Raw genomic sequence first — 27,070 nt, forward strand, 5'->3', positions numbered from 1 at the left:
TGGTAGGCGTACAGTACACAAGCTAAATCTACGCGATCAGAGTGGGTTCTCGACACGGGGGGGGAAAGCGTCAGCTACACAAATGCCCCGGAGGGCGGGAGAGATGCGGGGGCGGTACCCAATGTTCGACGTTCAAACGTTCAACGTTCAGCGGTCCGTTCCATCGTGCCGCCGCCCTCCGAAGACTGCGGATTGTGGCCTCGGGATGTCAGCACGGCGCGCTGCGCGCAGCTGAGAGATATGTTGCCCCACGAGAGTGAGACGATATTCGGTCTGGCGATTTCTCGTTCGGGGCTCTGCTTACGCGACGACTAACGTTGTGGCGCGTCCTCTTGGCGATGCGAGAGCGCGGTAACAGAGCAAGCGGCAGAGGCGAGTCACGGCGTCCAGTGCTCATCCGCCCGTCGCCAAGGCACCTGTGCTCGGATAATGAGGTGAAGGAAACATGATATAGTATCTAGCTAGAGGGAGTGTGGATGTGATGCAGTGCAACTAATGGTCATTACGGGTACGTAGGCACATCAGACTGGTCGGCCGGTCGGTTTCCATTGTCGCCAGCGGTCGCGGGGGCTTTGTTGGCGCGGATCTCGGGCATGTCCAAACAAGTCTGGTGTTGAGTGTAGAACGCCAAAGTGAATGTGAAAAGACACGTCTGTGCGCGAGGTGCACACACTGTGGACGCAGGAACAGTCGCGATCTTTCGAGTCAGCGCTGACAACTCGGCGACGAAAGAGTGGAAAACGGAGGCAAAGGCTAAATTTAAAGCGGAGCTGGCGAAGTCACACCCGGGACTCGGGAGCGCGATCACATGACCATGTTGACATTGGGTTCACACGCGTTGGAAACCGCCAGCTGGGCCGTGGCATATACCGCAAGGTGCCACTCCCCCAACCACATCCCGTCCCGCTCACCTCCCCGCCCGTCCCGACGACGGCGCGTTCCTCTCCGCTCCTGGCCGCCCTCCGGACAAGTCAAGCCTGTCTCCCGGCCCGCCTCTAGCATTTTCTCCAGTCCGAACCACCCTCCACACCCTCCTTTGTCCTCCGCAGTCATGCTCCTCTCTCCAAACCGCGAGTACGTCTCGTTCAGACAATCAAAACGCGACTCCAGCATGTCTCCCTGTCGAGCTTCATCCCCCCTCTTCCACCACACACCCCCCAACGCCAACTCCTCCCTCACGTACGACACGCCCATGCTTTCCCCATCCCCTCGCAAGCGACGAGCCCTCCCCAGTCCCGGTCCAGTGGACCCGGACGATGTCTTCCAGTCTCCTCTGCGGAGCTACAACTTCCACTCCCACCAAACGCCCCCGGGGCCGCCAGATTCGTCCATGCTCGTCGACGAAGATACGGATCTCTTCCTGGGCCCCTCCCCATCCTCCTCCGCCCCGTTCGCATCGTCCTCCCCTGCTTTCTTTCGAACGCCGCGTCGAATTCCCATGCGAGATCTTCTGGGCGGCTCCCCGCAGTTCTCACCCGATCGCCCTGCTTTGTCCCTCAAGCGTCTCAACGGCTCATCGGGACCGTTCCAGCCCGCCGGCCTTAGCGTCAAGCGCAAGTCGACCACCACGCCGTCGCGCAGTCGCACCATGACCCCGCTGAACGTCGCCTCCAACGTGGTCCTGGTTGAGGGAGATCCCTCTTCACTGCTCTTTGACCGGCTCGCCCCCCTCTCCGCTCCGCGTTTCGCACTGCACACGCCACACAATAAAGTGGAGACGGAACTTCACCTGAAGCGACAGGCAGAGACAATGACCATGCTGAGCCTTCGCGACCTGGACGGCTCGGGAGACGAGAGCGGCTATGACTCTGACCATCAAATTGGCTCTGTGCGGACAATGGGACACCAGCCCTTTCTGCTTTTGGACAGCCCCGGCGGCTCCGTTGGCCCCTTCGCCTCGACAAAGGCTCGCATGAAGACAAAGGAACTCTCCAGGGCGGAGTCACCTAGCCCTGAGTCTTCAAGCCTCAGCGACGTAGCGACCAAGGACGATGAGGTGGCCGAGGCGGTCTCTCCCGACGGCCACGTTTCCAAACGACGTGCTCGCTCCCGCCCCGTCTCTTTAGAGCTGCTTGAAGCGGTCCACAATACGCCCGTGAACCCCTTCGGTCAGGTGAGTCCTCATTTTCCTCCCCGCCCCACGCTCCTGATAGCCGCGGGCCTCACCACTGCAGGTTTCCTTTACTCCACGAATAAGCCATCCAGCGTCTCCGAGCACTGTAACCTTCCCTTCCGCCCGCAACATGCGCCCCCGCAAGACGTCCGACTCGTCAGTTGCCTCATCTGATGCCGGGTCTCCTCGTCGCCCCAGCGCTGCCGGCGCTACGCGCACAAGGACGCAGTCTCACACTAGCCGTACCCTCAATCGCCTTCAGAGCACGAGTTCCGCCACTCTGTTCTTTGGTCCGTCCATCCCCAACACTGCGCGAAAGGAGAAGAAGTCGACGAGGACTGTGTCGACGACCAACACTCCTGTCGCTCCGCGCACGCGCCGGGCGGAACAGTCCGCAAAGGCCACTAACCGCCACAGTTACGCTGGGGCAGACGGTTCGCCCACCTGGGTCAGTCGCTCTCCCGCGACCCCAGGTCTGCCTTCAACGCCACCTCCCGCCGCTGGCCGGAAGCGGGTGGACTCGGACGACGCAGAAGCCGATCTTTTCTTCAACAGCGGTGCCGCGGACTCGTCCTTTGCCATCAGTCTGAAGCGACTTAGCACGCCCAGCCCGAAGAAGAAGCAGAAGCGCGAGTCACTTGACCCACTGCCCAGGAAATTTAGGTCGCGCGACTCCGGTGTTGTCCTCACCGACAGCGATGAAGACCTCGATCTGCCGTTGGAGACCGACAAGAACTACCTCATGGCCGCTATGCCGCGAGCCTCGAGTTCCGTGAGCACGGTGGCATCCGACGACCATGGGCTGCTTACCCCTGGGGTCGGCCCCTCTCTAGAGTCCGGCTGGCCAACGGTCGTCAATCCCAGCGACGATGCTCCCGCGACCCACATGGGCATGGGCCGCAGCGTTGACGCGTTCATCCTCAAGACGCTCGCGCAGGGCGGCACCGTCGCTACCCGCGGGGACGACGAGCATCCCAAACGCGCCCCAGGCACCCCCGTGAAGAAGCTCAAGACCGCACACCTCGTCGGAGGTGTCCAGCGCCCGTGGCAGAGCGCCGTGGCGCACAAGATCGGCTTTAAAGAGTTCGACGACGGCTCCGTCAACGGGATGGGGAAGAAGGCGAAGCCTCGCAAGAGTCTTCCGGCGGCATTCCCTGGCCTCGGCCGCGCGAAAGAGAACAAGACCGCGAAGAAGGAGATGCCACCGCCGCTTCAGGTGGACAGAGACGGGGAGGCGGAGGAGGATGTGGAGAGCCCGACTATGCGGAGGGATGCCAGATACGATGGATTGGGGCTGGGTCGTCCGACGACTGGGATTCCCCAGTTCGCGCGACCCTCAGGCGAGGGGCGACCGGCGAAGGGGCATTGGTTGATGAGGCGAAGCAGCAGCGGTGCGTTCTCTAGCTCCAGCGATGCATCTTCCATCAATGCTACCCCCACGAGACTGACACCGAAAGGTACGTTCCGACGTACGATTGTCTACTGTGGAAACGATTAACGTTTACTCGTAGAGTGGGGTCTCCCTCCTGCTCGCGTGCCCACCCCTTCGTCCCCTCTGAAGCGTGGTCATGAAGACTCTGCTCGCTCTGGTACAACCTCCGGCTCATCATCTGGCACCACTACCGCTACGAACTCTCCCACTCTCCTCACACGGCATCCTTTCGGCAATGTTGCACCTCGAGAGAGGCACAACAGTCAACTTCCCCTCGGCCTCCAAACGCCCGCGCTGTCTCTATTCACCCAACGTCCTCACACCCATGCACATCCCGCCCGGCAAGTACATCCACAAGTACCTATTCGTCAGGCACGTCTCCTTGGTCCATCGAGCGAGGAACACGTGGGCCGCTTTGGACGCGATTTCGCCGAGATCGACGAGCTGGGGAGTGGGGAGTTCGGCCGCGCGATGAAGGTCCGGTACAAGGACCCTAGTCGCGGCGCTGATATCTTCGCTATCAAGAAGTCGAAGCGGTTTGAGGGTTTCAAGCATCGGTAAGTGGTTGGCATCTCGATAGGCTTGGTTTTGTGTCTGACTTGTTTTGGCCCTCTAGACTGCGACTTCGTGAGGAGGTTGAGATCCTCAAGCACCTCTCGGACATCGCCTCACGCCACGGCAGCGGCGGTCACCCAAACATCCTTGGCTACATCGATGGCTGGGAAGAAGACGAGACGTTGTACATTCAAACTGAGCTTTGCGAGCTCGGCAATTTCTCGCATTTCCTCTGGGAGTACGGACGCGCCTTCCAAGTTCTCGATGAGGCTCGCGTCTGGAAAATCATGGCCGAACTCGCTTCTGGACTCCGCTTTATCCACGACGCCAACGTCATCCACCTCGACCTCAAGCCCGCGAACATCTTCCTCACAGGCGAGGGGCGGCTCAAGATCGGGGACTTCGGCATGGCGTCGCTGTGGCCGCGTCCCGTCGGGGAGGGCGAGACCCCTATCATCCCCGGTATAAGACCAAAAGGCTTCGAACGTGAGGGCGACAAGCTTTACCTCGCACCGGAAGTTCTTCAAGGCCGGTATGGCAAGGCGGCAGACGTGTTCAGCCTTGGGATGACTATGCTGGAAACTGCTTCCAACATCGTGGTACCCGACCAGTACGTACTTACAGTTCCTCGAGTGGCTCTCGTGCTAACAAGCTCCCTGCAGAGGTGAAGCATGGCACCGTCTCCGTCGAGAGGACTTCAGCCAAGTTCAGCTTGACACCAGTCCCGAGCTGTGGGACCTGCTGAAGAGCATGATGCGCGCTGCTCCCGCTCTGCGGATCGGGATCGCACTTGTGGATACGCACCCCGTCGTAATGCGGGCCCGTCGGTCGATGGAGCGCATGCGGTCTCAGTATGGTCCCGTGTTCGGTGCTTCCCCTCTCGGTGCTGTTCCTCCAGGCTTCTTGGACGAGATCCTCGCTCGCGGCGGCGGCCACGACGCAGACGACGATTGGGAGATGGATCTCGAGCTCTGAAGTCCCCCGTCGTCTGCCGACCTCGTTGGGTTGTACATAGCCGCTGGTGGTGATGGGGTGGATGTGAGCGATTACTCGCTGTGTAGTGTTGTGGGCTATGCTTTCCTCTGCCTACTTTTTATTCCTCGTTATGACCCTGCTCGTTGTTCTATCGCTGGCTCGCGCCGCAGGGACGGGCCAGCCTTGGTTATGACCCATATTCTTGCCTACTTATGTACCACCATTTGCAATGCCGCCTACCTTCCCCTCTCGTATGCCCATTCACATTCCCGGTCTCATCATGACTTGCCTATGGCTGTTTCCTTTCTCACCACACATACAGTATCTGCAATCGCTCGATCACCTGCATCCACCTCATCCCACCTCCCACATGCGGACAACGTATTTATACCCTCGCACCCGGTCGTCCCTACCGCTATCGCTACATAATCCCTCGCACCCGGATTTCTTCTTCCCGTCCATCTCTCGCCGTCGCCCCCGCGTCCTGGCGGGTGATGCGTAATGTTCAATGTTGGTACACTAGATAGATCATTTGGTTTTCACGCTGCGTGCACGCCCGTACGTCCCCCCGGTTTCGTGTCCACCCGTCCGTCCACTACCCCTCGTCCCTCGTCCCCTCAGCACGTCCACCTCTTGGTTACTACTCACGACTCACGACCGCACGACCGCCCATCCTCTCCCCACTCGACACGACCCCGGAATCGTTCAGTTTACCCTGTGTTATTATCGCACCCTGTCGCACGCACCTTGCATTTGTTGGTAGTCAGTCTCCCCGTCGGGCACTGTAGGTAGTAGTAGAAGATACGGAAATGCACCTCTCGCGCGATCAGTGGGCTTGAAGTGTGCCGTTTGTGGTGTTTGGAACTGGGTTTGGCCGGCCCTGAAGGCGTCGGTGGCGTCGAGTGGTTCGAGTTACGGCGCGGAGTCCCAGATTTCGAACTTCCTTCTCACCATGTCATCTGCAACATGTTATTATGAACGCGCTGTTTGTGACCTCAAGTCAGATATCCAGACTCGAACGCCTCTGGCCGCCAGTTGCTTTCTTCGATATCGCCTGAACCGCCGGACTTCGGACCGCCTCTCGCGTGGGATTCATATCGATATGGACGACACGAGAGAGCTCGCATGACGAGGCTTCCTCTAGCAACCGTCTCCTGCGATGGACAGCACTTTCAACGTACTCATCGTCGGTGCTGGAGAAATTAACTTTGGCATGTCGCGAGTGGCGCATACATGCTCCTCCGCACAGTCGCTGACGACGCCGCGCCGCAGGGTCAGTGGAAGGACCGTGGAATCACGCAAGTCTTGTGCACTCGCTGCTTTAGGTACCCTCGCACTGACGAGCACGCCCGTCACAGAGCCTCCGACTCGAAAGGCAAGAGACCCGTCTCGTCCCAGCTCTCCATGTGCGTGCGCTCGCTGACGACCACGCGGCGCGATCCAGGATCCTCGGCCCACGTCTCCGCGTCGTCGGTCTCATCGACCCCGACGCTGCCCGGGCTGACGTCGCGTTGACGTCGAAACTCGCCTCTCCCGCCGCCAGCTCCTGGAAAGACTGCAAGGCGTTGCCGTCCGTCGCCGCAGCTGCCGGGGTGCTCGCCCTGGGCGCCCTTCCGCGGTCCGTCTCCACCCCACGTTAACTGGCTAGCAGGTAGGCTGACCCGCGGCGAGACAGGCTGGCGATCGTAGGGGCGCCGCCGGGGGTGCGGGGGAGCGACGAGCCCGGGCGGGATCTGGAGCTGCAGCTCGCGCGGGCGTTCCCGGGGTGCGCGCTGTTCGTCGAGAAGCCGGTGAGCAGCGGCGGGGCGGAGGGGTGCTGGCGGGTCGCGCGGGAGCTCGCGGCGCGCGGGACGCTGGTCGGGGTCGGGTACATGCTCCGGTATCTGAAAGGTGCGTCGGAGAGGAGATCTCTGGAGGGACGAATATGGCGGCCGCTGAGGAGACACACACCGGACAGCGGTGCAGACGATCAAGTGCGCACGTCTGCCTCCGCCGGTCGATCGATGGTTCTCGCTGATTTCGAGGGGGCAGGGAGGCGATCGCGGCGGAGGGGCTCGTCGTCATGGGCACGAATGTGCGGTACGTCATGGCCTAGTGAGTGCTCCGCTCGTCCCGCCGGGCGGGGGTCTGATCGCTCCCCGCGCGCTGGAGCGAGTACGCGCGCAAGCCGGTGAGTGCCGGCGGGGAGCTGTCGATCGTCGCCGTCTGAAACGCTTCCGGCGCAGGCCTGGTGGGACAAAACGATCTCGGGCGGGGGTGAGCGCGAGCGTGTCGGGCTCGGCCAACTGCTCACAGCGCTGACCGCCGATGGGCCCAGCCATCGTCGAGCAGGCGACCCATTTCTGTGAGTGCCCTCAATCCAGCGCTCCCATTTCTCTCATTTGTTTCCAGGCGATCTGTCGCGTTACTTCGCGGGCGACGTCCATCTGCCGTCCGTCGTCGCCCACTCCGTCCAGCATCACGAGCCTCCTGGCCATCTTTCCGCCAAACGGTTCGACGAGGACCCAATCCCCGCTGAAAACCGCCTGCCCAGGCTCACCAGCGCGACCTGGAAATACACGCACGGCGCCGTGGGTACCCTCACCCACGTGATCGCGCTCCACGGTTCGTGCGCATCCCCTCTTGAAGCAGCAGGATCGATTGCCTCACCCGCGGTGGACCAGGGACTACGTACGACACCGAGCTCGACGTCTACGCGGACGGTTACCACTTCAAGCTCGTCGACCTCTATTCCGCCCCCACGCTCTCCATCCGCATGCCCGGAGCAGTCGAGCTCGGTGAGAGACTGCTGCTTCCTGTGCACATGCTCCCCGCCGCTTACCATTGCGATCTATGCCGTCAGAGATGATCAGATTCGGGGACGTGAGCCTCTCTTTTCCCACTCGTGCGCCCGTGCCTCCCGCTTACGAGCTTGTTGCGCGTGATGGCCGCCATAGGACGACCCCTTCGAGACCGAACTCGCAACGTTCATCGACGTCGTCGACGGCCGGCGCCCCCGCGACGCCATCCAGAGCAGCTACGCAGATGCCATCGGGACGTACGAGCTGGTACGTGCGCCCACTCCCCCTCATCGAGTGCGAATCTAACTACAAACGCTCTCAGACGTGGGCGATCCGGCGCGCGAGCGAGCGCGCCGCCGACGAGTACGGCATCGCACCTGGCGCAGCTGGCGATTCTTAATGTTAATGTGATGAGCGCATGTGGTGTGCGCAGGACCCCCGGCTTCTTAACTTCATCCCGCTCTCCTTAATTGGACCCGTCGCTGTGGTGTGTGCGCGCCGTGTATGCGCTCGTCGTACACGCCGCACCGCACTCGGGACCACGCCCGACCGACCGCGGCAAGCACGCGCTGCGGGATCAAACGTCCGACGAGGACGTGCGACGACCCCGGAGGATCACCCACTGCACGATCGCACGTACCGTCCACCGTCCGGGGTGCGCGCGCGGGGGGACCATGTGCTCTCCCACTGCATCCCGGGCCCTGCGTCGCGCGCACTGTGTACGCGCACGACGGAGTCGAACGCGCCGGACGACGCGCGACGCGCGAGGACACCGACGCAGGGTCGTCGAGGTATGGTGCGCCGCGCTCGACGCCAGCCCGCCCGCCCGCGCCCTGCACCCGCCGAGGCAGGACTGCAAGTGCGATCGAGCACGCAGGGAAGCCGCCTGCAGATCCCGTTCCCTGCCCTGCCCTGCCCCGGCCCGTCCCTCTCGCCGCGCACCCAGAACGAAGATGGTCGATCTCCGAACACCGTCAGGCCCCCCCGCCGTTCTGTGCTGCGCTGCCCCCCGCCCATCGAGAGCAGGCACGAACCGCAACCGCGCGAACTCAAATTCAGATCTAACGGCGGGCAGGGGGGTGCCTGCCGGCACGTGCGGGTCAGCAGTGCAAGGGTCGACCGTCGGGCACGCACGCACTCAGCACAGGCGGAGCACTAGCGGCCCCAGGCACTCCGGCGCACGAACCCCCGACGGCGAGCCCTCCGCGCGAGCTCCGCCAGGTGCTGCTGCAGGGTGGGTCGCTCGACGCGCGCCTGGGAGCCGGGGAGAGCGCGACTGGACCCGCGCGGCTTCTCTGCCCGGCCGAGTGCCACGGGGCGCACAGCGATGTGGGGGCGGCCCCACCCCCTCCGCGAAGTTCGCCGTCGAGACTGTGCAAAACGTCGCGAGCCCTCGACAGGCAGTGGGATCGTCACGGTCCTGCTTCCTCGCTCCCACCCTGCGCCCGACGCGATGCATGTACATGCGTCTCTGTGGTCGACGTAGATCTGCACGAGAGAAGACACAGCGTGTGGGACATCGCCATTCCGACGACGCGTCTTCCGCCCGCCCGTCTGTCGCCTTGCGCACTGTCACGACGTGCAGACAGACGCCCCGGTGCGTGCCGGGGGAGGCTTCTGCGGATCCCTCTGCGACTTCGCGCGCGTATCCGCTGCGTCTTCGTCACGAGTGAGTTCACCCCTCCACCAGCCGCCACCGCGTGCAGCTGATCCAAGACATATCCCAGACGAACCGCTTCAGGCCTCGGATCTCTCGCCCATCCGGAGCCCCGAACGACCGCTGCCGTCGGACGCCGCCCGCGCTCGCGGGTGGCGGGGCGGTAAGTAGGACCGAGCGTGCGTGCCTGCCGGCGCACGCGCGCGGGTCCGTACGTTGGTGTCTCACCGCGCCACCGCCGGACGAGAGGCGTGTCGTGTCGGTCACTCAAGACAATCCCACGTGGCGCTCGCGGACCGCCGCCGGCCTGACCCGCCCCCACTCGTCCTCCGTTACAAGCATGAGAACTGCGATCGAGCGGGTCTCAGTCAGCGCGCGGCCGGCCGCACGGGGCGTCCGGTGGGGTCGACGTGCGCACGGATTGGAGGCGGCTCGCGGCGCGCTCCGGAGCGCGTTGACTGGCGGGGCGCTCGGTCGCGAATTGTAGCAGTCGGTTTACCTTTAGAGTTGGCGCTCAGCCGCCGGGCGATCGTACGTCGTCGTGTTCATAGGGGGGGCCGCGCCCCGTATTGCGCGAACAGGAGCGCACGCTCGAGGAGGATCGCGCCAGGCTCCAGTCCGGAACCCCTCGCGCGCGCGGGATCGCTGCGCCAACGTCGGCCCGGGGGGGGGCAGACTGCGTATGTAAGAAGTGACGGAGATCGAGGGATCGGCGGCGGGCTCTGCGACCGGCCGGGTGGTTTTGCCCCCCTCTGCAGACTGCGCCCCTCTGTCCAGCGACGACCGTGCACGGAAAGGCACGCCGCCGCGGCTCGAGCTCGCGCGGGCCTAGCGGCCGTGCGCCCGTGCGAGCGCAAAACCGAATCTCAATCTCGCACGACAGACACACGTCGCGATCGACGTCGGGCGCCCCGCCTGCCCTGCCCCGTCTCTAGCCCTCTCTCCCTCCGCGCCCGCACGTCAAGGTCGCGTCGGGTAGAGAGAGAGATGAATAAGCCGTCTACGCTATCAAGCAATACAAATCACACAGTTTACCACAGAGGACGTGCGTTGCTACGTCGGCGGCTCGCGCGCGCGAGCTCGCTCTTAGCGGAACCCGCGTCCGTGAGCTCTGGGGTCTGGGAGCTGCCAGTATGTAAGTGCTGGGCACCGGGCACTGGCACCGCCCTGGCCGCGCGGTTCACGGCTCCGGCGTGTCACGTCGTCGCGCCGTGGTTAGCGTGTGTCTCGCCACCTTAGCACTGGTAGTGACTAGTTCCACGAGCGCCGAGCGTTCCGATAACACCCCGGCGGAGCAGACGCCCCACGTCCGCATCCTGGACTATGCTCGCGATCGCACGCAGAACGTCGACGCCGCTCTCGAGTCGACCGCTCGCCCTCAGCTGGCGTTCATTCGGGCCTCGGTTCCGCGCCGAACGAGCACTCCAAGTGCTAACTAATGTCCGCACCGCCGGCCGGTCGCCGTGCACGAGGGCACGTTAGCTCCCGCGCGCGGCCACTAACCTCGAATGACGAGCACTGTACATAAACGTTCAAGCGCGAACGCCGGACGCTGGCCTGGGACGCTTCACGCGCCTGCCTGCGAGCTGCCAGCCGGAGACGTCTGGGGACGGCGGTGTGCGCTTGGGAGCTGTGCGCATACGGTGCGGTCGAGCGTACTTGGAGCACTTACGTGTGGCACATGCGGCGAAGCTCCGAAGCCCGCGAAGCTCGAAGGTGCGAAGGCGTGTACACACATACGTGAAGCTTTGAAGCGTGCGCCAGGCTGGATGACGTCTTCCGCGCGTTCGCCCCGCCCCGGGGCGGTGCACGCACGTCCTCCCGTCCGTGCATGCGCTCTCGGAGCGCGAGCGGACACACGCTGTGCGTGTCGCCCGCACTGTCGCTGCCCAAGCAAACGCTGCTTGTTTTTTGATCGGACGCGTGGGCCGCGACAGGTCCGGGTGCGGCGCCTCCCAGTCGCTTTCCGACGTGAGCTTGTCAGCGCTCGCACAACGGGCGCGGCGAGCTCAGCGGCCGGAAGCCTGCGGTGCCGCGATAGTCTAGTGGTGGTGGCGGCTCACGAGACGGGGCGGTCGTCCGGTGTAGGCTGCCCCAGGCAGCCTTTCTGACCGTCCGGTGTGCGGTGCGGTGCCTGCGGTCGACGTTAGGCTCGTCCTTAGGTGCGCCACAGGTCCGCCTTGGTTTGGGTTGCCGGAACACACGCACGTCGGGACTGGCGGTGATGGACAACCTTCCGGCCTGTGGCCTCTCTCGAGCGACCGAGGGCTGCTAGAACGCAGGGCGCTGGGACGGAGACGACGCGGGAGTGAAAGGGGGAGAGCCGACGTGACAGGACGAGGGTTATCGCCGTAGATATGTTCCCGATGGCGATGATCTTGCAACGCGACCCTGGGCGCACGCCCGGAGACGCCCGGGCGGGCGGCCCAGCCAATCACCGCCCACCCGCCGGCGTTGGTGCTCGACCGCATCGCGAAAGGACTCGCAGGACTGAGTTGCGCGCGAGCCCAGGCGTCGCGCGCGTTCGCGCGGCACGTCGCCCGTCGCCATCACCGTCTCGCAGTCGCGAGCGACGGCGGCACTCGCTGGAGCCCCGAGCTGAATTGGTGGGGGAAGCAGCGCAGACGCATGACACCGTGACACGAACCATCGCGCTCGAGGCCTCGCGCTGACAGCACTCGTCGAGTGCTCGGCCGCAGGAAGGCCGCGGGCCCGCGCGGGGCGGCAGCGGCAGCGGCCCCGCACGAGTCGACGTCGATGTCGACCACCCGCCGTCTGCGCTGCGCGCGCGCGGGCCAAGTGTTTCGTGCACCCCGCCGGCCGATAATGAATATTATGAATTTCGGAGGCGAGTCGGGGACGACGACGGCGGCGGCGGCGGCGGATCGAGTGCGCTGGGGCGGACGACCATGTGGGCGCACTCGCGAAGTCGCAGCACGCGCAGGGTCGCGGGGACGTCGGGCGGGCGAGGAATAGACTTTGCGGAGGCTGTCTGCGCACGCGTCGGGCGTCGTGCGCGGGCGCGCGCTCGTGCTGGAGGAGGGACGCGTTGACGCGTTGAGGCCGCAGGCAGGCCTCGCGCGCGAGCTCAGCGGCGGACAGGGACGGGGGCATGTAGCCATTCCCGGCGAGGAGCGTGCATGCCCGCGATCGCCCGCTCAAACCCCCGCCGTGCGAACGGCGCGCTGGGTGGCTGGGTCAGGGCGTGAACATGGCCGTCCTGCGTCGAGTGTGGGTCGGGGGATGGGAGGAGGAGGGAGCGCGCGGGGGGAGGGGCGGTCATGGGGGGCGGCGCGTGGGATGGAGGAAAGGAGGGCGCGGGGGCGATGTCGGCGCGGGGCGGGAGATCGTGCAGATCGCGGGGGCAGGGCCACGGCAGGGAGCGCGCGTGGATGGCCCGTGGGCGAGGCTTCCGTGCGAGAGGCGCCCGAGGGTTCCTGATCAGACCGCTGGCTACGGCAACCGCCCCGGACAAGAGCCCTCCAAGTCCCTCCTGCCACCACTCCCGCCTCGCCAGCGCCGCCAACTTTTCGTCTTCTTCTTCCCTCCGCCCCCCTCCTCCTCCCGTCCCCCTCCCCCCCGCGCAGGCGACCACCCGGCCGTCCTCCGATGCTCGACAGCCCTGCCCACGATCGTGCGCCCCATCAGAACCCCCGACATCCCCAGCCCGCGCTATACCACTACCCCCACTCCGTCTCTCTCCCGCACAACTCCATCCACCACCACCCCTTCCCCATCCCCACGCCGTCCCTCGACCCCGCCCCCCACTACCCCCTCGACCACCCACAAGACTCCCGCCCCTCCACACCCACACCTGCGTCCCCGCCCTCCTCCTTCCGGCATGGACCCTGCCCAGCAGGTCGACGTCCGTTCCTTCTTCCCCTACACCCCCAACGAGGTCAAGCACCGCAAGCGCACCACCCGCTCCCAGCTCAAGGTCCTCGAGGATGTCTACACCTACGACACCAAGCCCAACGCGTCCCTTCGCAAGAGCCTCGCCCAGGAGCTCGAGATGACCCCTCGCGGTGTCCAGGTTCGTGTTTCCTCAACCTTTCACGCGCTGTCCGCCCCTCCATCCCCCTCCCCGACATTCTCCCTCTGTTGTTCTCCCGCCCCTGTGCACGCTCTTATCGTCTACCTTCTCCCAGGTTTGGTTCCAGAACAGACGAGCCAAGACGAAGCAGCAGCTCAAGAAGAAGGAGGCTCAGACCGCCGCGGCCGCCAAGGGCGCATCCGCCTCGACTGACACGCTCCCTGAACAGCCTGTAACCGCTGCTCTTGACGATTGCGATGATGAACTCAAGGACGAGGACGCGCCCTCTCCGGCGCTTCCCGCGACTCCCCTCCCACCCCACGCAGCCGAGGACAGCAGGGGCCAGGACGCAGCGCAAGCTGCCCATTCAGACGTCCCGCCCGTCTCGAGCGAGGAAGAGCTCATCAAGCCAGCTACCGACAGTCGCAGAGGGTCTATCGCACCACCCCTCCCGCCTCCGACATGGGCGCCGTCCCCCTCTACCTCGGCCCCCGCCCTCCCTCAGCCTGCAACGACGCCTTCCTCTCTCAGCAGCCCGAGCCTGCCCGCGCACGCGCATGCGCCCGTTCATGTACGCAATCCGTCCGCCCCGCCCCCTCCGAACGCGTACTCGCACTCCCACATCGCTCCGGCCGACGTCTTCCACCGTCGTCCCTCGCTTCCGGGCACGATCCTTGCTGGCACCGGGCACATCAGCGGCGCCCTCCAGAATCGCGGCTTTAGTCCCTCGGCGCGGAGAGGCTCCTCGGACATGAGCCGCTACTCTAGCCATCCGTACGCGCGCCATGCCGTGACAGCGAGCGGTCATGGTGGGATCCCGGAGAACGAGGACGCGTGCCCGCCCCCTCAGCTCACCCGTCGGCCGTCCTCGTACACCGGCCAGGGCATCCGTTCGGGCGTGCACAACCTCCATCACGCGCACTCGTTCACCTTCATGTCCTCGCAGGCACAGCAGCCCCCGACGCTCCCGACCCAGGCGCAGTACGACATGTCGCCCATCGCGATGGCTGTCCACCACCCGCACAACTACGATCTCTCTGTCTCGCGGCACTCGATCGATGGCTCTCCCCGCGGTCTCATGCAGGCCCACGCCCACCTGGGCCACCTCGGGCCTGGACCGCTCGACAACGGCGCAGGGTTCAACATGAGCATGGGCAGTGTGGCGCCCCACGAGCAGCACCAGCCAGCGTACGCGATCTCCCAGCGGTCGATTGCGCCGCCGCCGCCCGGCCCGCTTCCGTCGCCCAACTACTCGTTCGGGAACCCGTTCGCGCCCCCGGCCAACTCAGCGTCCACGTCGTCGAGCAACTCGGCCAGCACGACGCCCCCACACGGGTCGTCGCCCCCGCTCTTGTCGTTGCCCAGGCGTCACAGCGAAGGCGGTTTCTCCGACGCGGACACGGAGGAGAGCAGCGCGGGCCGTTGTCGCGGTTTGGGAGCGTGGCGAGCGTGGGTGCGGGCAGCGAGGTCAGCTGGACGAGCGCGTTCACTTCGGACGGAGGGCACGTCGAGGGCGCGGAGGACGCGAACATCTCCGCGAGCAGGCGGCAAAGCTGGTGAGTGTCCTGTTCGTTGTCGCGTTTCGTCTCTGCGTTCCCATTTCCCCTAAGCGCCGTCGCTTCTGCCTCCGACGGGCGCGGCGGCCGCTGCACTGCGAGCATCTCCCGCTGACCTGCTGTCCGTTTTTAGCACGTCGGGGCCCTTCCTCGAGATGTTCTCCGACCTCGACGTCAACAGCCGGAGTACGCCCGCGCCGCCGGTGGGCCACGAATCACACCACCTCCAGCACGCGTCGTCGTCTTCGTCGTCGTCGCACTTGTCTCCGATCCCCTATCCTCAGCACCTCGCGCAAGGGCACTCTCCCGATGCTCTTGGTTCCCAGTCCCCTCAAATGCACTCGTCCCCAGACGCCGACGGGGGCTATCCGTCGCCATCTTCGACGATCTCTGCGGGCAGTGGACACAGCCACCAGCACACCATGATGGCAGATCACAACAGCCAGCAGCTCCAGCATGGGATGGGTCAGAGCCACATGACCCACTCTCGTTCAAGCACCTCCAGCGAGCTCGCGTACGCGCTGCAGGCTGCGCCGGAGTACCCGTCGGCGACCTCGGCGAACGTGAAGCAAGAGAGCGCGTCGCACTTCCGGTACCCGCCATATGACCCGAACCCGGTGCCGCAGACCCAGGGCGAGATGCACAACTACTACCCAGTCGAGCAAGCACACCCGGAGTACATGAAGCAGCACGTCGCGCACTTCCCGACCGTGTACGAGGAGTGCGTGTACCCGCCGCCCGCGGAGGGCCACATCTCGGGCGAGGGCACGGACGGCATGGGCGGTGGATACCCGACCGGCGCGATCGAGCTCGGGCACATGTGCGTGCCCGCGTCCGAGGGCGTGCACTTCATGGGCGGGTACCTGCAGTACGCGTCGTGACACGCCCGCCGCCCGCTCCTGGATCAAAACGCGCCCGCCGCGGGCCGCCGTGTACTATGTCCTGTTGTTGTGCTCTCTCCTGCTCTGCTGCTCTGCCGCCGTCACCCCCGCCGGCTGTACCTGGCCGTTGTGCCACCTTTGCTGCACCTGCCCGTCCCCTGCTGTTAACCCTGTCTTAATGCTCCTCTTACGCGCATGCTTTCGCCTCATCCGCTCCTCGCAACCGTTTTCCCCGCGCCGCCCGCCGTTCGTTCGTCCTTCTGCGCGCGTGCCCCTGGCACCCAACGACTTATCACGGACTTGCGTCGTCCTCGGGCCGTTTGTCTCTTATTTACATCCGTAAGGTATCTCTTTACAATACAGCCCTTGCGGCCCATGTACACCACCACCCTACCATCCCTGCTCGCTCGTCCGGTCCCACACTCACGCTCACACTCACACCCTCGCTTCCTTCTCGCGCAATCACCAGCCTGTTGCATGCATCCCGTTCCCCGTCCTCCTGATTTCCGACGACCCCCGATCTCCGAGCTTCGATTGCCCACCCTGCCTGGTGCGCGCTCAGGTGACCGCGTCCGTACCCTACACCTCTGTATAGTGCCCGCCCTCTCCCCAGCCGCGCTGGCTGGCCCCCAACCCACACCCACCCTTCATTTAGGCTCCCTTACCGACGCTCCGCCGCGTCGGCGCCGCCCTCACGACCCCGTCCACGCTCATTCGTCTGCCCGCCCGGTCGTTCTCGTCTTCGTCTTCCCTTATTACTCTTATCTTTACGTCGCGCCCGGCCTCGCACTGTTTCCTCTCGTCTGTGTTTCCTAACTCACTCTCACTCTCGCTGCGACTCTCCAGCTCTCACTCCCTCTCACTCTCGCCCGCGCCATTCCCCGGTTTCATCTCCGCTCGCTGCCCTGTGCATAGCTAGTTATCGCTCCTACCGTACCCCCTCCCGCGAGCCGCGTTCGCCCGCCGCTCCGGTAATGACTCGTCGAGTCGTCCCTCCGTACCCGCCGACCGGCGGGCGGCCCGGGCTTCTTGTACATACTGTACAACCGACCTTATATCGAACCTCGAACCAGACACCCGCTACACACGGGCAACGGCCTAGCTTCGGAGCTCGAAAACGCGTAGAAAAAGACTGTGAGAGATCACATCCAAGGGACAAAAACGAATAGTGACCTTCCTTGATGTAACTAAGAAAAAGACAATAAACGTGTATAGTATGCGAGTAACAAAGAATACAAGTGAAACCTGTGTTATTGTCGAACAAGTGGAGAAAGTCACTAGCTCCTGTTTTGTGCCTTGAAATGCACTCCGCTACGTTCGGCTCCGAACCCCCCGTATGCGTTGGTGCCGATCAGGTGCGTGTGCTCGCGCGCAACAGCCACTGCCCGAAATCTGAGATCGCGCGCGCGCGGCGGTGCCCGTACGTGCCGCCTGGTTCGCCGCACCGAGGCTATGCGAGATGTGGACGTCTGGACACTGGTTCGGGGGGAGCATCTGACTATGTACATATGCACTGATGAGAAGGAGACCGAGAGAGAGAGAGAGAGAGAGGGCTTCTGGCGCACTGCGCATGCGGGGGCGGCGGTCACTCGTACGTAAGTGCGTATCTGGCAGGACTGAAGGGCTCCATGGCGTGCATACCCGAGACCCGAGGGCCCGAATCTTCGCTCCCAGAGCTGCTTGAAGCGCTGCGTATGTACATACCTTTCGTAAGGAGCCCGACGCCAAGAGCCGTCCCACGCAATACATGCACCAGACCCCAGCTGACCCCTCCGCTCTGGACCCAAGGCGCGCGGAACGGGGCAGATTGCAGCGCGATCACGCGACCGCCGCCGAGTCCCGACGCCGTACGTGCGACGCGACCCTGCACGGGCCTGCACACGGTGCAGCAACGTCGCGCGCTCGAACCCTGCGGCAGGCGAGCGCCCCCACCCTTCAAAGCTTCAAGCTTCACTCCTTCGACGCGGAAGCCCTTCCTGCATCCGATCGAGCGCGAGCGTTCGCGGAACGAGCGACCGCGGCCCGCTTCCCTGTCGTGCGGACCCTCGAGCTGGCTACGCGACTCCGGGCGGGCGCGTGACCGCGCAGGGACAGCGCTCGCGGTCCCCGCTGGAGGCCACAGGCGAGACCGAGACCGAGGGCACCGGACGCGCGCGCACGCGAGCTCCGCGAAGGACGGGGTTCGTCGCCGTCGCCGTCGGCCGACGCCAGCCGCCAGTCGCCCTGCGCCAGGGCCGTGGACTTGTCGGTGAAACCAGACGGTCGGACGTCGACGGAGAGGGTCGACCCGGCCACCGTCACGGGTGACGCGGACGACTGCAGGATCGGAAGGGGGGAGACGACGTCGCGGAGTGGCTGTGGCTGTGAGCGCGCTGCGTTCGGGCGCGGGCCTCGAGGCGCGGTGCGCGTCGCAAGATGATGTCGATGACCTCTGGGCCGCAGAACGACCCCCGGGGGCGACGTCTGTGGATGGATCGACCGGCGCGCCCCGCGTTCTGGGCGGGAAGGCCCCCGAACGCGGAGTCCGAGGCCCCAGCACGGCCGTCACAGAAGCGTCGACGTCTCGATGATCATGAACGAGGTTCGAGGGGTTCGTTCGCGATTCGGCCGCGCGGCGACGACGACCGCCCCGCCCGCGCGTTGAAAGACGCCAGCCCGGGGTCGCGTCGCGCACGAGCACCCGACAGGGCCGAGTACGTACACGGCAAGTGAGCGCACACGCACCGACGACACCCATGCGCGCGGCCCTCAGACGGAGGCGCGCCCGCAGAGCGCGCGCTAGCCCGTCGCGACCGTCGTCGTGGCCGCGCCGTGCGGCGGGACCGAGCCCGCGCGCTCACCCACGGCGGGAGGGTCCGCGCAGAGCCCGGGAGGTCGGCGCACCGCGGGGACGGCGCGAGCCCTGCGCAATGCGAAGGCGATCGTCGGGAGTAGTGTTGATGAGCTTAAAACACTTGAAACGCTGCTGTGGACTTGGAGATGTGGGAGGATATGGAGTTTGTGCGTGCGATGCTGGGTGATTGCAAGCTGGTGGGCTACAGATGGCCCGGGGAACCTGGTCGGGCGCCCGAGGCTTGATACGGTCAATGATTGGCAGACGGCAACGCTTGCTCCCAACTGTCATAGTTGGTAGTATACAATCGACGCTGCTTCGAATTACAATTTAGTGATATTGGTGGGCGGTGGAATTGGCGGAGGACCGAACGGTGGGGGACCATGTGAATGCGAATGAATACCAGGGAACCTAGGACCATACGCCAACCAAGAGGGCGTCATGAGACCGCCGAGAGGCGTTCCTTCTCGTCCTTCGCCAGCTAAATTGCTCCCACCAGTTCCAGAGACTTGTGCCTGGTTCGTGAGGATGTCGTGCATCTAAATAACCACACCAATCAATACTTCCACCAGTTCCGCCTGAACGAACAAAGAAGAGCATACCTGCATGCGTAGTCCATGCATGGCAGCTCGCACACCCCTCAGCTCCTCCGTTGTTCGTAGAGATTCCGCCGCTCTGGCAGATGCATTGGCCCCAAGCGCGCCTGCCAAAGTTCCGAGGGACGAATGAAGAGAAGCGAGTGTGTCAGGAAGGGGCATGGTCGGATCGAGTGGTGGCAAAGAGATGGCGTAGGCACTACCCGGATATGACGATGCCCCATGTGGATAGGAGCCATGCGCCTGGCCGGAAGTCGCAAACGCATGTGTACCATACATCCCCGTGGGCGGGCCGCCCGGAAAGATAGCCGGGAAGGTCCCAGTAGGAGGACTGGCCGGACCTGGGGGTTGTAACGAGGACGATGGCTGGGTGGAATGTCGCGCAGGGTTCGACATACTTCGACGGCGGTCATCGGTGGCAGACGGTTGTTCCAGAACATCCTCAGCTGGCGGAAAATACGAAGCGATGTCTGTGGGGTCTGGTGAAGCAGTGTGCTCTGGGACAGCGGGAGGAGTTTGCATAGGATCTCGAACGACCGTTCCTGCAGACAGGTGCATGGAAGCATCTGCATCTTCAAATTGAGAATGGGCCATGATGCGAGCCTGGAGATCTTGGGGATACCATGGGCCAAGGGCGTGCTTGACGGCGAACATCTCGCTCCGGAGGGTGTGGACGATGTTCTCCAATGCGGAAAGGCGGACTCGCAGCATAGCATTCTCTGCAACTAGATCCGTTGAAGCACGAGAAGTACTGGTGGGGGGTGGGCAAGAAGAGTCCGACGAGCCAACGTCCTGTCCAGGGGTGGATGCTTGGCATACGAAAGCGTGAAACAAAAGACTACGCACCTCCGGACTCTCGTGCTCGTCCCTCGCAACATCCTCTACTCCTTCGGTATGGTCTTTCTGAGCAGACGAGAGGGCGCATTTATGGTCTTGCAAGTCCTTCTTTAAGACGCGACAAGAGCATGATTCCTCTGGACATGTGATTTCAAGATACTGGCAAGCGTCCTTGAGGTGGACAGGGAGTAAATGTCGTTGGCAGACTGCTCGACACCCCAGAGACTGTCGAGGACAGTTCACGACCAGCTCATCTACAAGCTGTGCGGGTTTTAGATACCGTCATTTTGAAAATTTTGAGAAGACGTACGTTGCGGATGAGAGGATCGGCGGGCTGAAGATCGGCGAGGGCGAGAGGGGTGCGGTCGATGGGACACTGTTGATTGACGGTGATGGCACTGGCAATGCACTCGTAACAAAAAGTGTGGAAACATGTGCGGGTGGTGTAAGGACCAATGAATGGTGATCTGAATGGCGGCAGACCACTCAGACGGTGAGTAGTTGGTGACTACCGGGATGGGCGCACCTGCAAATGCAACAGCACTGTATTGCCTGAATGAGCTGCACAGACACACAGCTATGGTGCTACTTACAAGATTCGGGTTGGGTGACTCGAGATAGTTGTAGGAAGTCATGAGCTGGGTTGCACGACTGGAGTTGCCGCGGCGGAGCTCGGTGACCTCTCACCCGCCGCGCGCCAATTTGCCCGAACGGATCCCCCGGCCCGGCCCCGGCCCTCCGTGAGCCGCCATTCGGTCACAGGTCCTCGTGCAGTGGACTGCGACGGTAAGTGCGAGTTCCACCCTCTCCCTCCCATACTACGCCTTGCACCCCAGCTTGCTCGCGTCAACAGCGTCGTGTCCAGACTGTCGACTTCCGCTCGTGCTACCTTGCCGCCTGCATGGGGACCTGTCGCTGTGTCGACCTCTGCACTACTCCTCAACCTCGCTCACCTGGACGCATCTCGATCGATGCACAGCGCACCATCGGTCCGTTCAAGCATCATCTTGCGGACCGGGGTCCGTTTTTATCTCTCCTCTTAAACTCGGCGGAATGCCGTCCTCCTCCACCTTCGTTCCGCCATGTCTTCCTTCGCCGACACGACTCCTTTCCAGTCCAACCCGATTGAAACAAAGACACAGCTCGCTGAGTACCTCATCGGTCTGCTAGATCCTTTGGCCCCCACACATCTCCTGGTGGCTCCCGTATTCATCTCGGGTTCACTGGCACCCACTACGATGAAACCGCTGCCCAGCTCGAGGGCTTCTCTCGGCCCATCTGGGGTCTGGCATCTCTCCTTGCCGGCGGAACGCCTTACGCTGGAGTAGAGCGCTGGGTCAGAGGCTTCGCCAGCGGCACAAATCCCGACCACGAAGAGTTCTGGGGCCCCATGCGCAACAAGGACCAGCGGATGGTCGAGTGCTCCGCCATCGGCTTTTCGCTTGCTGTCGCGAGGGAGCATATATGGGATCCATTGCCAGACGAGGGGAAACGCCATCTCGAAGAATGGTTGGGAGGGATGAACGACAAAGAGATGCCGAACACGAATTGGCTCTGGTTCCGAGTGCGTAACCAACCCCGCATCTTTTGCATACTTTGTCTGAACCATGGCCCCAGGTCTTCTCCAACCTTGGGCTGTCCAAAGTTGGCTCCCCTCGTTATGATGCGAGCCGTCTGAAGGCAGACATCGATCACTTGGATACCTTCTACATCGGCGAAGGCTGGTCACGGGATGGCCCAGAGGGCGTCGTGCAACTGGACTATTATTCCTCCTCCTTTGCCATTCAGTTCGCCCAGCTCGTCTACTCCAAGCTCGCGCAAAAAGAGGACCCGGTACGTTGCGAAGAATTTAGGAACCGCGCACGCAAGTTCGCCCTTGACTTTGTGCGTTATTTCGATGACGAAGGTGAGCGGACCTTTTATACCCTTTACCGTCGACGAACTCTGACATTCCGTCTCAAGGCCGGGCGGTCCCCTTCGGCAGGAGTCTCACATACCGTGCGGCCATGTCTTCGTTCTGGGGGGCTCTCGCCTTCGCAGACGTAGAACCCCCGGCGCCGCTCACATGGGGCGTCATCAAGGGCTTGCAGCTTCGCAACCTGCGCTTCTGGGCCCGTCAGCCCGGCGCGTACTACAGCGACGGTACCTTCACGATTGGCTACTGCTACCCGAACCTCAACATGACCGAGAACTACAATTCGCCCGGAAGCCCGTACTGGTTTTGCAAGGCGTTCGTCACGCTCTCCCTCCCAGAGTCGCACCCTTTCTGGGCTTCCGCCGAGGAGCCCTACCCCGACTCGCTCAAAAACTCGGTCGCGTCCCTGTACAAGCCCCTGCACATCGCGACCAACCTCGGCGGGCACACCTACATCCTCTCCTCCGGCCAGCAATGCTCCTACCCCGTCAAGCAGAGCGCGGCCAAGTACGGCAAGTTCGCGTACTCCGCCGCCTTCGGGTACTCCGTTCCCGTCGGCTCCCTCACGCTCGAGGAGTACGGCGCCGACAACACGCTCGCACTCTCCGACGACGCCGCCGAGGGCTGGAAGGTCCGCCGCGCGACCGAGGACGCGCGGTTCGAGTCCTCCGCGGACGGGAGCACGACGTGGCTCCGCTCGAACTGGCGGCCCTGGCCGGACGTCGTCGTCGAGACCTTCCTCGTCCCGCCGACGCCCGCGGCGCCGCTCTGGCACCTCCGCGTGCACCGAGTGCGCACCGCGCGCGCGCTGCTATCCGCCGAGGGCGGCTGGCAGGTGCACGGGCAGGCGCGCGACGGCCGCGCGCTCGAGCCCGCGGCCGGGGAGGCGTTCGGCACGCACGAGGGCGGCGGGGAGGCGCGCGCCGCGAGCGCGGCGGGCGTCGTGGGCGTCGCGGAGCTGCGGCCGCGGGCGAGGCCGAGCCGGGTGGGGCGCGCGATGCGCACGGACGCGAACACGAACCTGATGGTGCCGCGCGCGGTGATGCCGACGCTCATGGACTCGCATGAGGCGGGCGGCGGGGACACCTGGCTCGTTACGGGCGTGTTTGGGCTGCCGAGCAAGGCGGGCGCGGAGGGTGCCGCGCCAGGTTGGGAGGCGGAGTGGGAGAAGCGGCCTGCTATCCCGCGGGAGATCGCGGCCCTTATGGAGTAGAGGTCGGGACGCTGCCGAGACCAAACATAATTGTACTAGTGTATCTCACCGTGTTGTTTGCAATTAAGCCGACCGATTATGATTGCGAAGAACGAACAACAAGAAAGCGATCGATGCTACACTCCTAGTCTAGTAGAGTGGTCTCAGGCCTGCAAAGGGCTCTCCTCTTCGCCTGTGCCATTTTTGACAGTCCCATCCTCGATAGCATCGGCCTCAATATCTGCATCGACGCCGTCCGCCTTGCTGTCTTCTGTATCTTCAGGGATCGCCTCCAAGCCGTCCGGGGAGCTAGACTTTCCGTCCACCGCCATGGCAGGATCATCCATCTGCAGTGGCACGCCCGCGGTGAACACCTCGCTGAGCGAGCCGACCGTTGAAACCGCCATGTCCAGGACCGCCTCTACGCGCCGCTTGAGCGCGTCGCTCGAGCTCGTGACAGTCTGCGCCGGTCCGTCAGCAGCCGTGCTCCAGCAGCACACAAGGAGAAAGCACGCGGCGGCTCACCATCGAGAGCAGGTTGATGACGGCGTCGACGTCGTCGAGCGTGACGAGCAGCGCGGGCTCGTGCGCGTCCTCGCCCTGCTCCACGTCGTCCCCCGCCTCGGGCATGTGCAGCTCGACGTCGCCGAAGTGCGCCTCGAGGAACCACGCGAGGCGCGAGATACGCTGCTGCGCCGTGCGCTCCTCGTCCGGGTCCGTGTCCGCGTGTGGGTGCGGGCCCTCAGGCGCGTGCGCGTGCTTGTGCGGGTGGGTAGTCACTGCGACCGCATCGCCATCGTACGGTCAGCGAGGGGAAGCGGCGAGAGCGAGGCGAGAGCGCGCACGTTTCACGGAGGCGGGGCTCGAGTCGATGCCGTTGATGAGCGCGAGGGTCGAGTCCGCGATCATGTCGTTGCTCGCGCTCGAGTCCCACTCGAGCGTAAGCTCCTGTTCCTTCGTCATCTTCACGTCCACCGCACCCATAACCTGTATCACGAGGGGAGAAGGTGTCAGTAGATGGGTTCCCGGGGAGAAGTGTGGCGAGTGCAACGCACCCGCATCGTGGGGACGCCGTCCTTGTCCAAGCCGACCTCGACGGTCCCGTACATGCCCTCCAGGTGCCACCGAACAAGCTCCCAGCCGACACCAAGGGCGACCGTCTGGCGCTGCGTGACGGCGCACGTCGTGAGGCCGGCGAAGTCGCGCAGGTCGCGGGGGTCGAGGAGAGTGTACGAGTAGTCCTTCGCAACAAGCAGACCCGACACCGTCGCTCCGGGTTGGGGGGGCTTCGCGGCGAGGGTACCGATTGCCTGTACAATACATATCCGTTAGAAGATAAGAGTCCTGCACGAGATGTGCACTTGCCTTCGCAACACGCTCGCTACGGAACGTCAGTTCAAGCGTCTCCAGGTTCCGTGGCATGTGGATCTTGACTTCCTCGTCTCGACTCCGATACCTGTCTTGCATGGCAGCCTTGAGACGACCCATACCTGTGGCTTCTCCGTGCACCAGTACCTGGAGGTCTGTTAGATATCTGTAGGCTCTCCAGAGATGGATGCTCACGATGTGTTGTGGCTTGACCAGTTCCATGAACTCGGAATTTTGCGAGTAGTCGACGTGGGCGCTGAAGGAAATGTAGTCGACAGAAAGCTTCCTCGGTAGAGTCCCTCCCTTCATAGTTTGAACCTCTTCCGGCTCGTTGAGGATATCCTAGGAGGCGACGAAGGAAGAATAAACATCAACTCACGTTCTCTCACAGAGGGGGCGCATCACAGGGGGGGCGAGAAAACATGTCCATTGCTTCGCAGTGTACATACAACGCGGTCGAAGAGGTACTCAAAGATCCCGACACTGGCCGGCCCTGATGGTTGTCACTCACCCTCGCCAACGTCCCTTCGACGGAGTACCCTGTGACGATGAGGCCGTTCCGCGAATCAGGGGCCCAGAGCTCGAAAAGCTCTCGGCTCGCGCCCGAGTTCATGAAACCTGGTGAGGCTAGCACGACACAGGGTGGCCCCTCCGCGATTTTGCGTTCCCATCCTCGTTGGCCCGAGACGTTCGTAATATGTCTGAAAGCCTGATTAGCATTGAACGCGAGGATATGAGCAGACGCACTTGAATACAAAGGGGTTGTCGCGCTTGGCAAATCGGGTTCGCACATTCGCATTCATGGTGTGGATATATGTTTGATACACGGCCATACACTTCCTGGCCAGACTTGAGGCATAGTATATTGGTACATTGTGCAAGTCCGGATGCTTCGCCCAGTATTCGTCCAGAATAAGAAGCAACTCTTGTGCTCGCCCCAGAGCAAAGGTGGGGAGGAGCACATGACCCTGCCTCCGAATGATCGAGTGGACGAGGTTAGTGAAACGCACTTCCTTGTCCTCTCTAGGCTCGTGACTTTGGACTCCGTACGTGCTTTCGACGATGAGCACGTCTGGATGCACAGGCGGAATCTCCGCTTTGACAAGGTGACGGTCTTCTTCTCGAGAGTAGTCACCAGTGTAGAGGATTTTGAGGCCAGCAATGTCGATGAGGAACATGCAAGCTCCGAGGACGTGCCCAGCGTGGTAAGGCGTGAAGGAGACACCAGGACAGGGGGTGATGACTTGGTGCGCGGAGACGGGGATAATGGAGGCAAGAGACATGGACATTTCCAGTGGCGTGAACAATGTGTCGGCCGAAGACGAACTAATGATTCACAAGCGGTGAGGGTAGTTGGGAAGCGGAACGAAGGGCGCTCACCTCATACGAACGAAGTCTTGCATCATGAACTTGTGGAGGGCCTTCGTCGGGTGGGTCATGTACACTTTGCCTTTCCCGTCCCGAAAGTTCGTCTGCCCAGCATCTCAGTCCACAGACCACCAGTCAGGTAACAGATGACGCACCTTCTCCATGATGTATGTTAATGCGGCTGCATGGTCAAGGTGGAAGCTAACGCGCGAACGTGAGCTTCGACTCGGGCCAGCGAGTAGTATACACTCACTGTGTTACGAGTAAAACGTCCACCGTACTCCAGTCCAGGTCATCCACGAACGGCAGGGAGGCAATGCCGCTGTATGCGGGATGAACACCCGCGTCGCAGACGATTGTTCGCCCGCGATATTGCAGCACGCAACATGACCGACCGACTTCCTGTCCAGCTCCAAGGGGTGTAATACTGAGCTTGGGCACGTCCGACATGTCGGCTCAGATATTCAAGCCTGCAGGAGTGACGCAGAAAGGGGGGTCCAGTGAAGGGATGTGGTGGAAGATGGGGTCAACTTCAATGGATGCGCGAAGACAGGCGAGGACGCGTGCCACTCTGGTGCGTCAGTCGGCGTCTGGGGCCAGACGCCCTCCTGCGTCGTCTCTTTTTCCTCCGCTCTTGTTCTGCTCTTACGCCTGCTTTTGCAGCTGGTCTCTCGCATATCATCGACGATGGTGTCCAAGCAGCGGAAGCAGGGATCAAGTTTGCTCAGCGTCAAGGCTAAGGACCATGCGCGCGCCTCTACCAAGGTCGCCGCCTTGAAGAAAAAGTCAAAGCACCGGAAAAGTTTGTCCAGCGGCCAGGCTGCCGATGTCGCTGCAGACATCAACAGCATGTCCTCAGAGATCCGGTCTCTGAAGACCAAAGTGCGCATCTCCTCATATCTATTCCCCAGATTTTTTGACCTACATCCGCTCAGCAACCGCCGCAACAACAGCTGAAAGCTCCGGTTCCTCTACCTGA

At 63.2% G+C, this 27,070-nt stretch overlaps 6 protein-coding genes across 6 annotated transcripts; 4 read left to right on the top strand and 2 right to left on the bottom strand.

Moving 5' to 3' along the window:
* Window positions 1–1,051: 1,051 nt before the first annotated feature.
* Window positions 1,052–5,075, top strand: BXZ73DRAFT_41032 (uncharacterized protein; the record flags this gene model as incomplete). The annotated part of the gene is made up of 5 exons (XM_048018690.1): window positions 1,052–2,095; window positions 2,154–3,570; window positions 3,625–4,102; window positions 4,162–4,710; window positions 4,763–5,075. 5 exons carry the CDS (start codon window positions 1,052–1,054, stop codon window positions 5,073–5,075), a joined length of 3,801 nt encoding a protein of 1,266 aa, XP_047881527.1.
* Window positions 5,076–6,234: 1,159 nt separating this feature from the next.
* BXZ73DRAFT_87913 (putative oxidoreductase C terminal-domain-containing protein) lies at window positions 6,235–8,255 on the top strand (the record flags this gene model as incomplete). The annotated part of the gene is made up of 13 exons (XM_048024765.1): window positions 6,235–6,286; window positions 6,348–6,382; window positions 6,434–6,450; window positions 6,520–6,693; window positions 6,751–6,965; window positions 7,100–7,169; window positions 7,227–7,245; window positions 7,301–7,331; window positions 7,393–7,419; window positions 7,467–7,679; window positions 7,739–7,842; window positions 8,012–8,122; window positions 8,178–8,255. 13 exons carry the CDS (start codon window positions 6,235–6,237, stop codon window positions 8,253–8,255), a joined length of 1,146 nt encoding a protein of 381 aa, XP_047881528.1.
* Window positions 8,256–13,353: 5,098 nt separating this feature from the next.
* BXZ73DRAFT_74556 (uncharacterized protein) lies at window positions 13,354–15,982 on the top strand (the record flags this gene model as incomplete). Its single annotated transcript, XM_048022043.1, has 3 exons — window positions 13,354–13,545; window positions 13,661–15,012; window positions 15,235–15,982. The coding sequence occupies 3 exons, from the start codon at window positions 13,354–13,356 to the stop codon at window positions 15,980–15,982; spliced, it is 2,292 nt and encodes a 763-aa protein (XP_047881529.1).
* Window positions 15,983–19,354: 3,372 nt separating this feature from the next.
* Window positions 19,355–20,883, bottom strand: BXZ73DRAFT_74557 (uncharacterized protein; the record flags this gene model as incomplete). The annotated part of the gene is made up of 7 exons (XM_048022044.1): window positions 19,355–19,393; window positions 19,418–19,752; window positions 19,810–20,203; window positions 20,258–20,509; window positions 20,559–20,715; window positions 20,775–20,809; window positions 20,842–20,883. 7 exons carry the CDS (start codon window positions 20,881–20,883, stop codon window positions 19,355–19,357), a joined length of 1,254 nt encoding a protein of 417 aa, XP_047881530.1.
* Window positions 20,884–21,330: 447 nt separating this feature from the next.
* BXZ73DRAFT_74558 (uncharacterized protein) lies at window positions 21,331–23,376 on the top strand (the record flags this gene model as incomplete). The annotated part of the gene is made up of 4 exons (XM_048022045.1): window positions 21,331–21,398; window positions 21,419–21,812; window positions 21,866–22,154; window positions 22,211–23,376. The coding sequence occupies 4 exons, from the start codon at window positions 21,331–21,333 to the stop codon at window positions 23,374–23,376; spliced, it is 1,917 nt and encodes a 638-aa protein (XP_047881531.1).
* A 143-nt stretch (window positions 23,377–23,519) lies between these two features.
* Window positions 23,520–26,541, bottom strand: BXZ73DRAFT_87915 (mRNA 3'-end-processing protein YSH1; the record flags this gene model as incomplete). Its single annotated transcript, XM_048024766.1, has 11 exons — window positions 23,520–23,816; window positions 23,881–24,134; window positions 24,201–24,342; window positions 24,411–24,665; window positions 24,721–24,870; window positions 24,919–25,065; window positions 25,235–25,424; window positions 25,471–26,049; window positions 26,104–26,195; window positions 26,247–26,292; window positions 26,345–26,541. 11 exons carry the CDS (start codon window positions 26,539–26,541, stop codon window positions 23,520–23,522), a joined length of 2,349 nt encoding a protein of 782 aa, XP_047881532.1.
* Window positions 26,542–27,070: the final 529 nt, after the last annotated feature.

This window comes from Epithele typhae (genome assembly GCF_022376455.1).
Source record: "Epithele typhae strain CBS 203.58 chromosome Unknown BXZ73scaffold_5, whole genome shotgun sequence".
In the NCBI taxonomy this organism is placed as follows: domain Eukaryota; kingdom Fungi; phylum Basidiomycota; class Agaricomycetes; order Polyporales; family Epitheliaceae; genus Epithele; species Epithele typhae.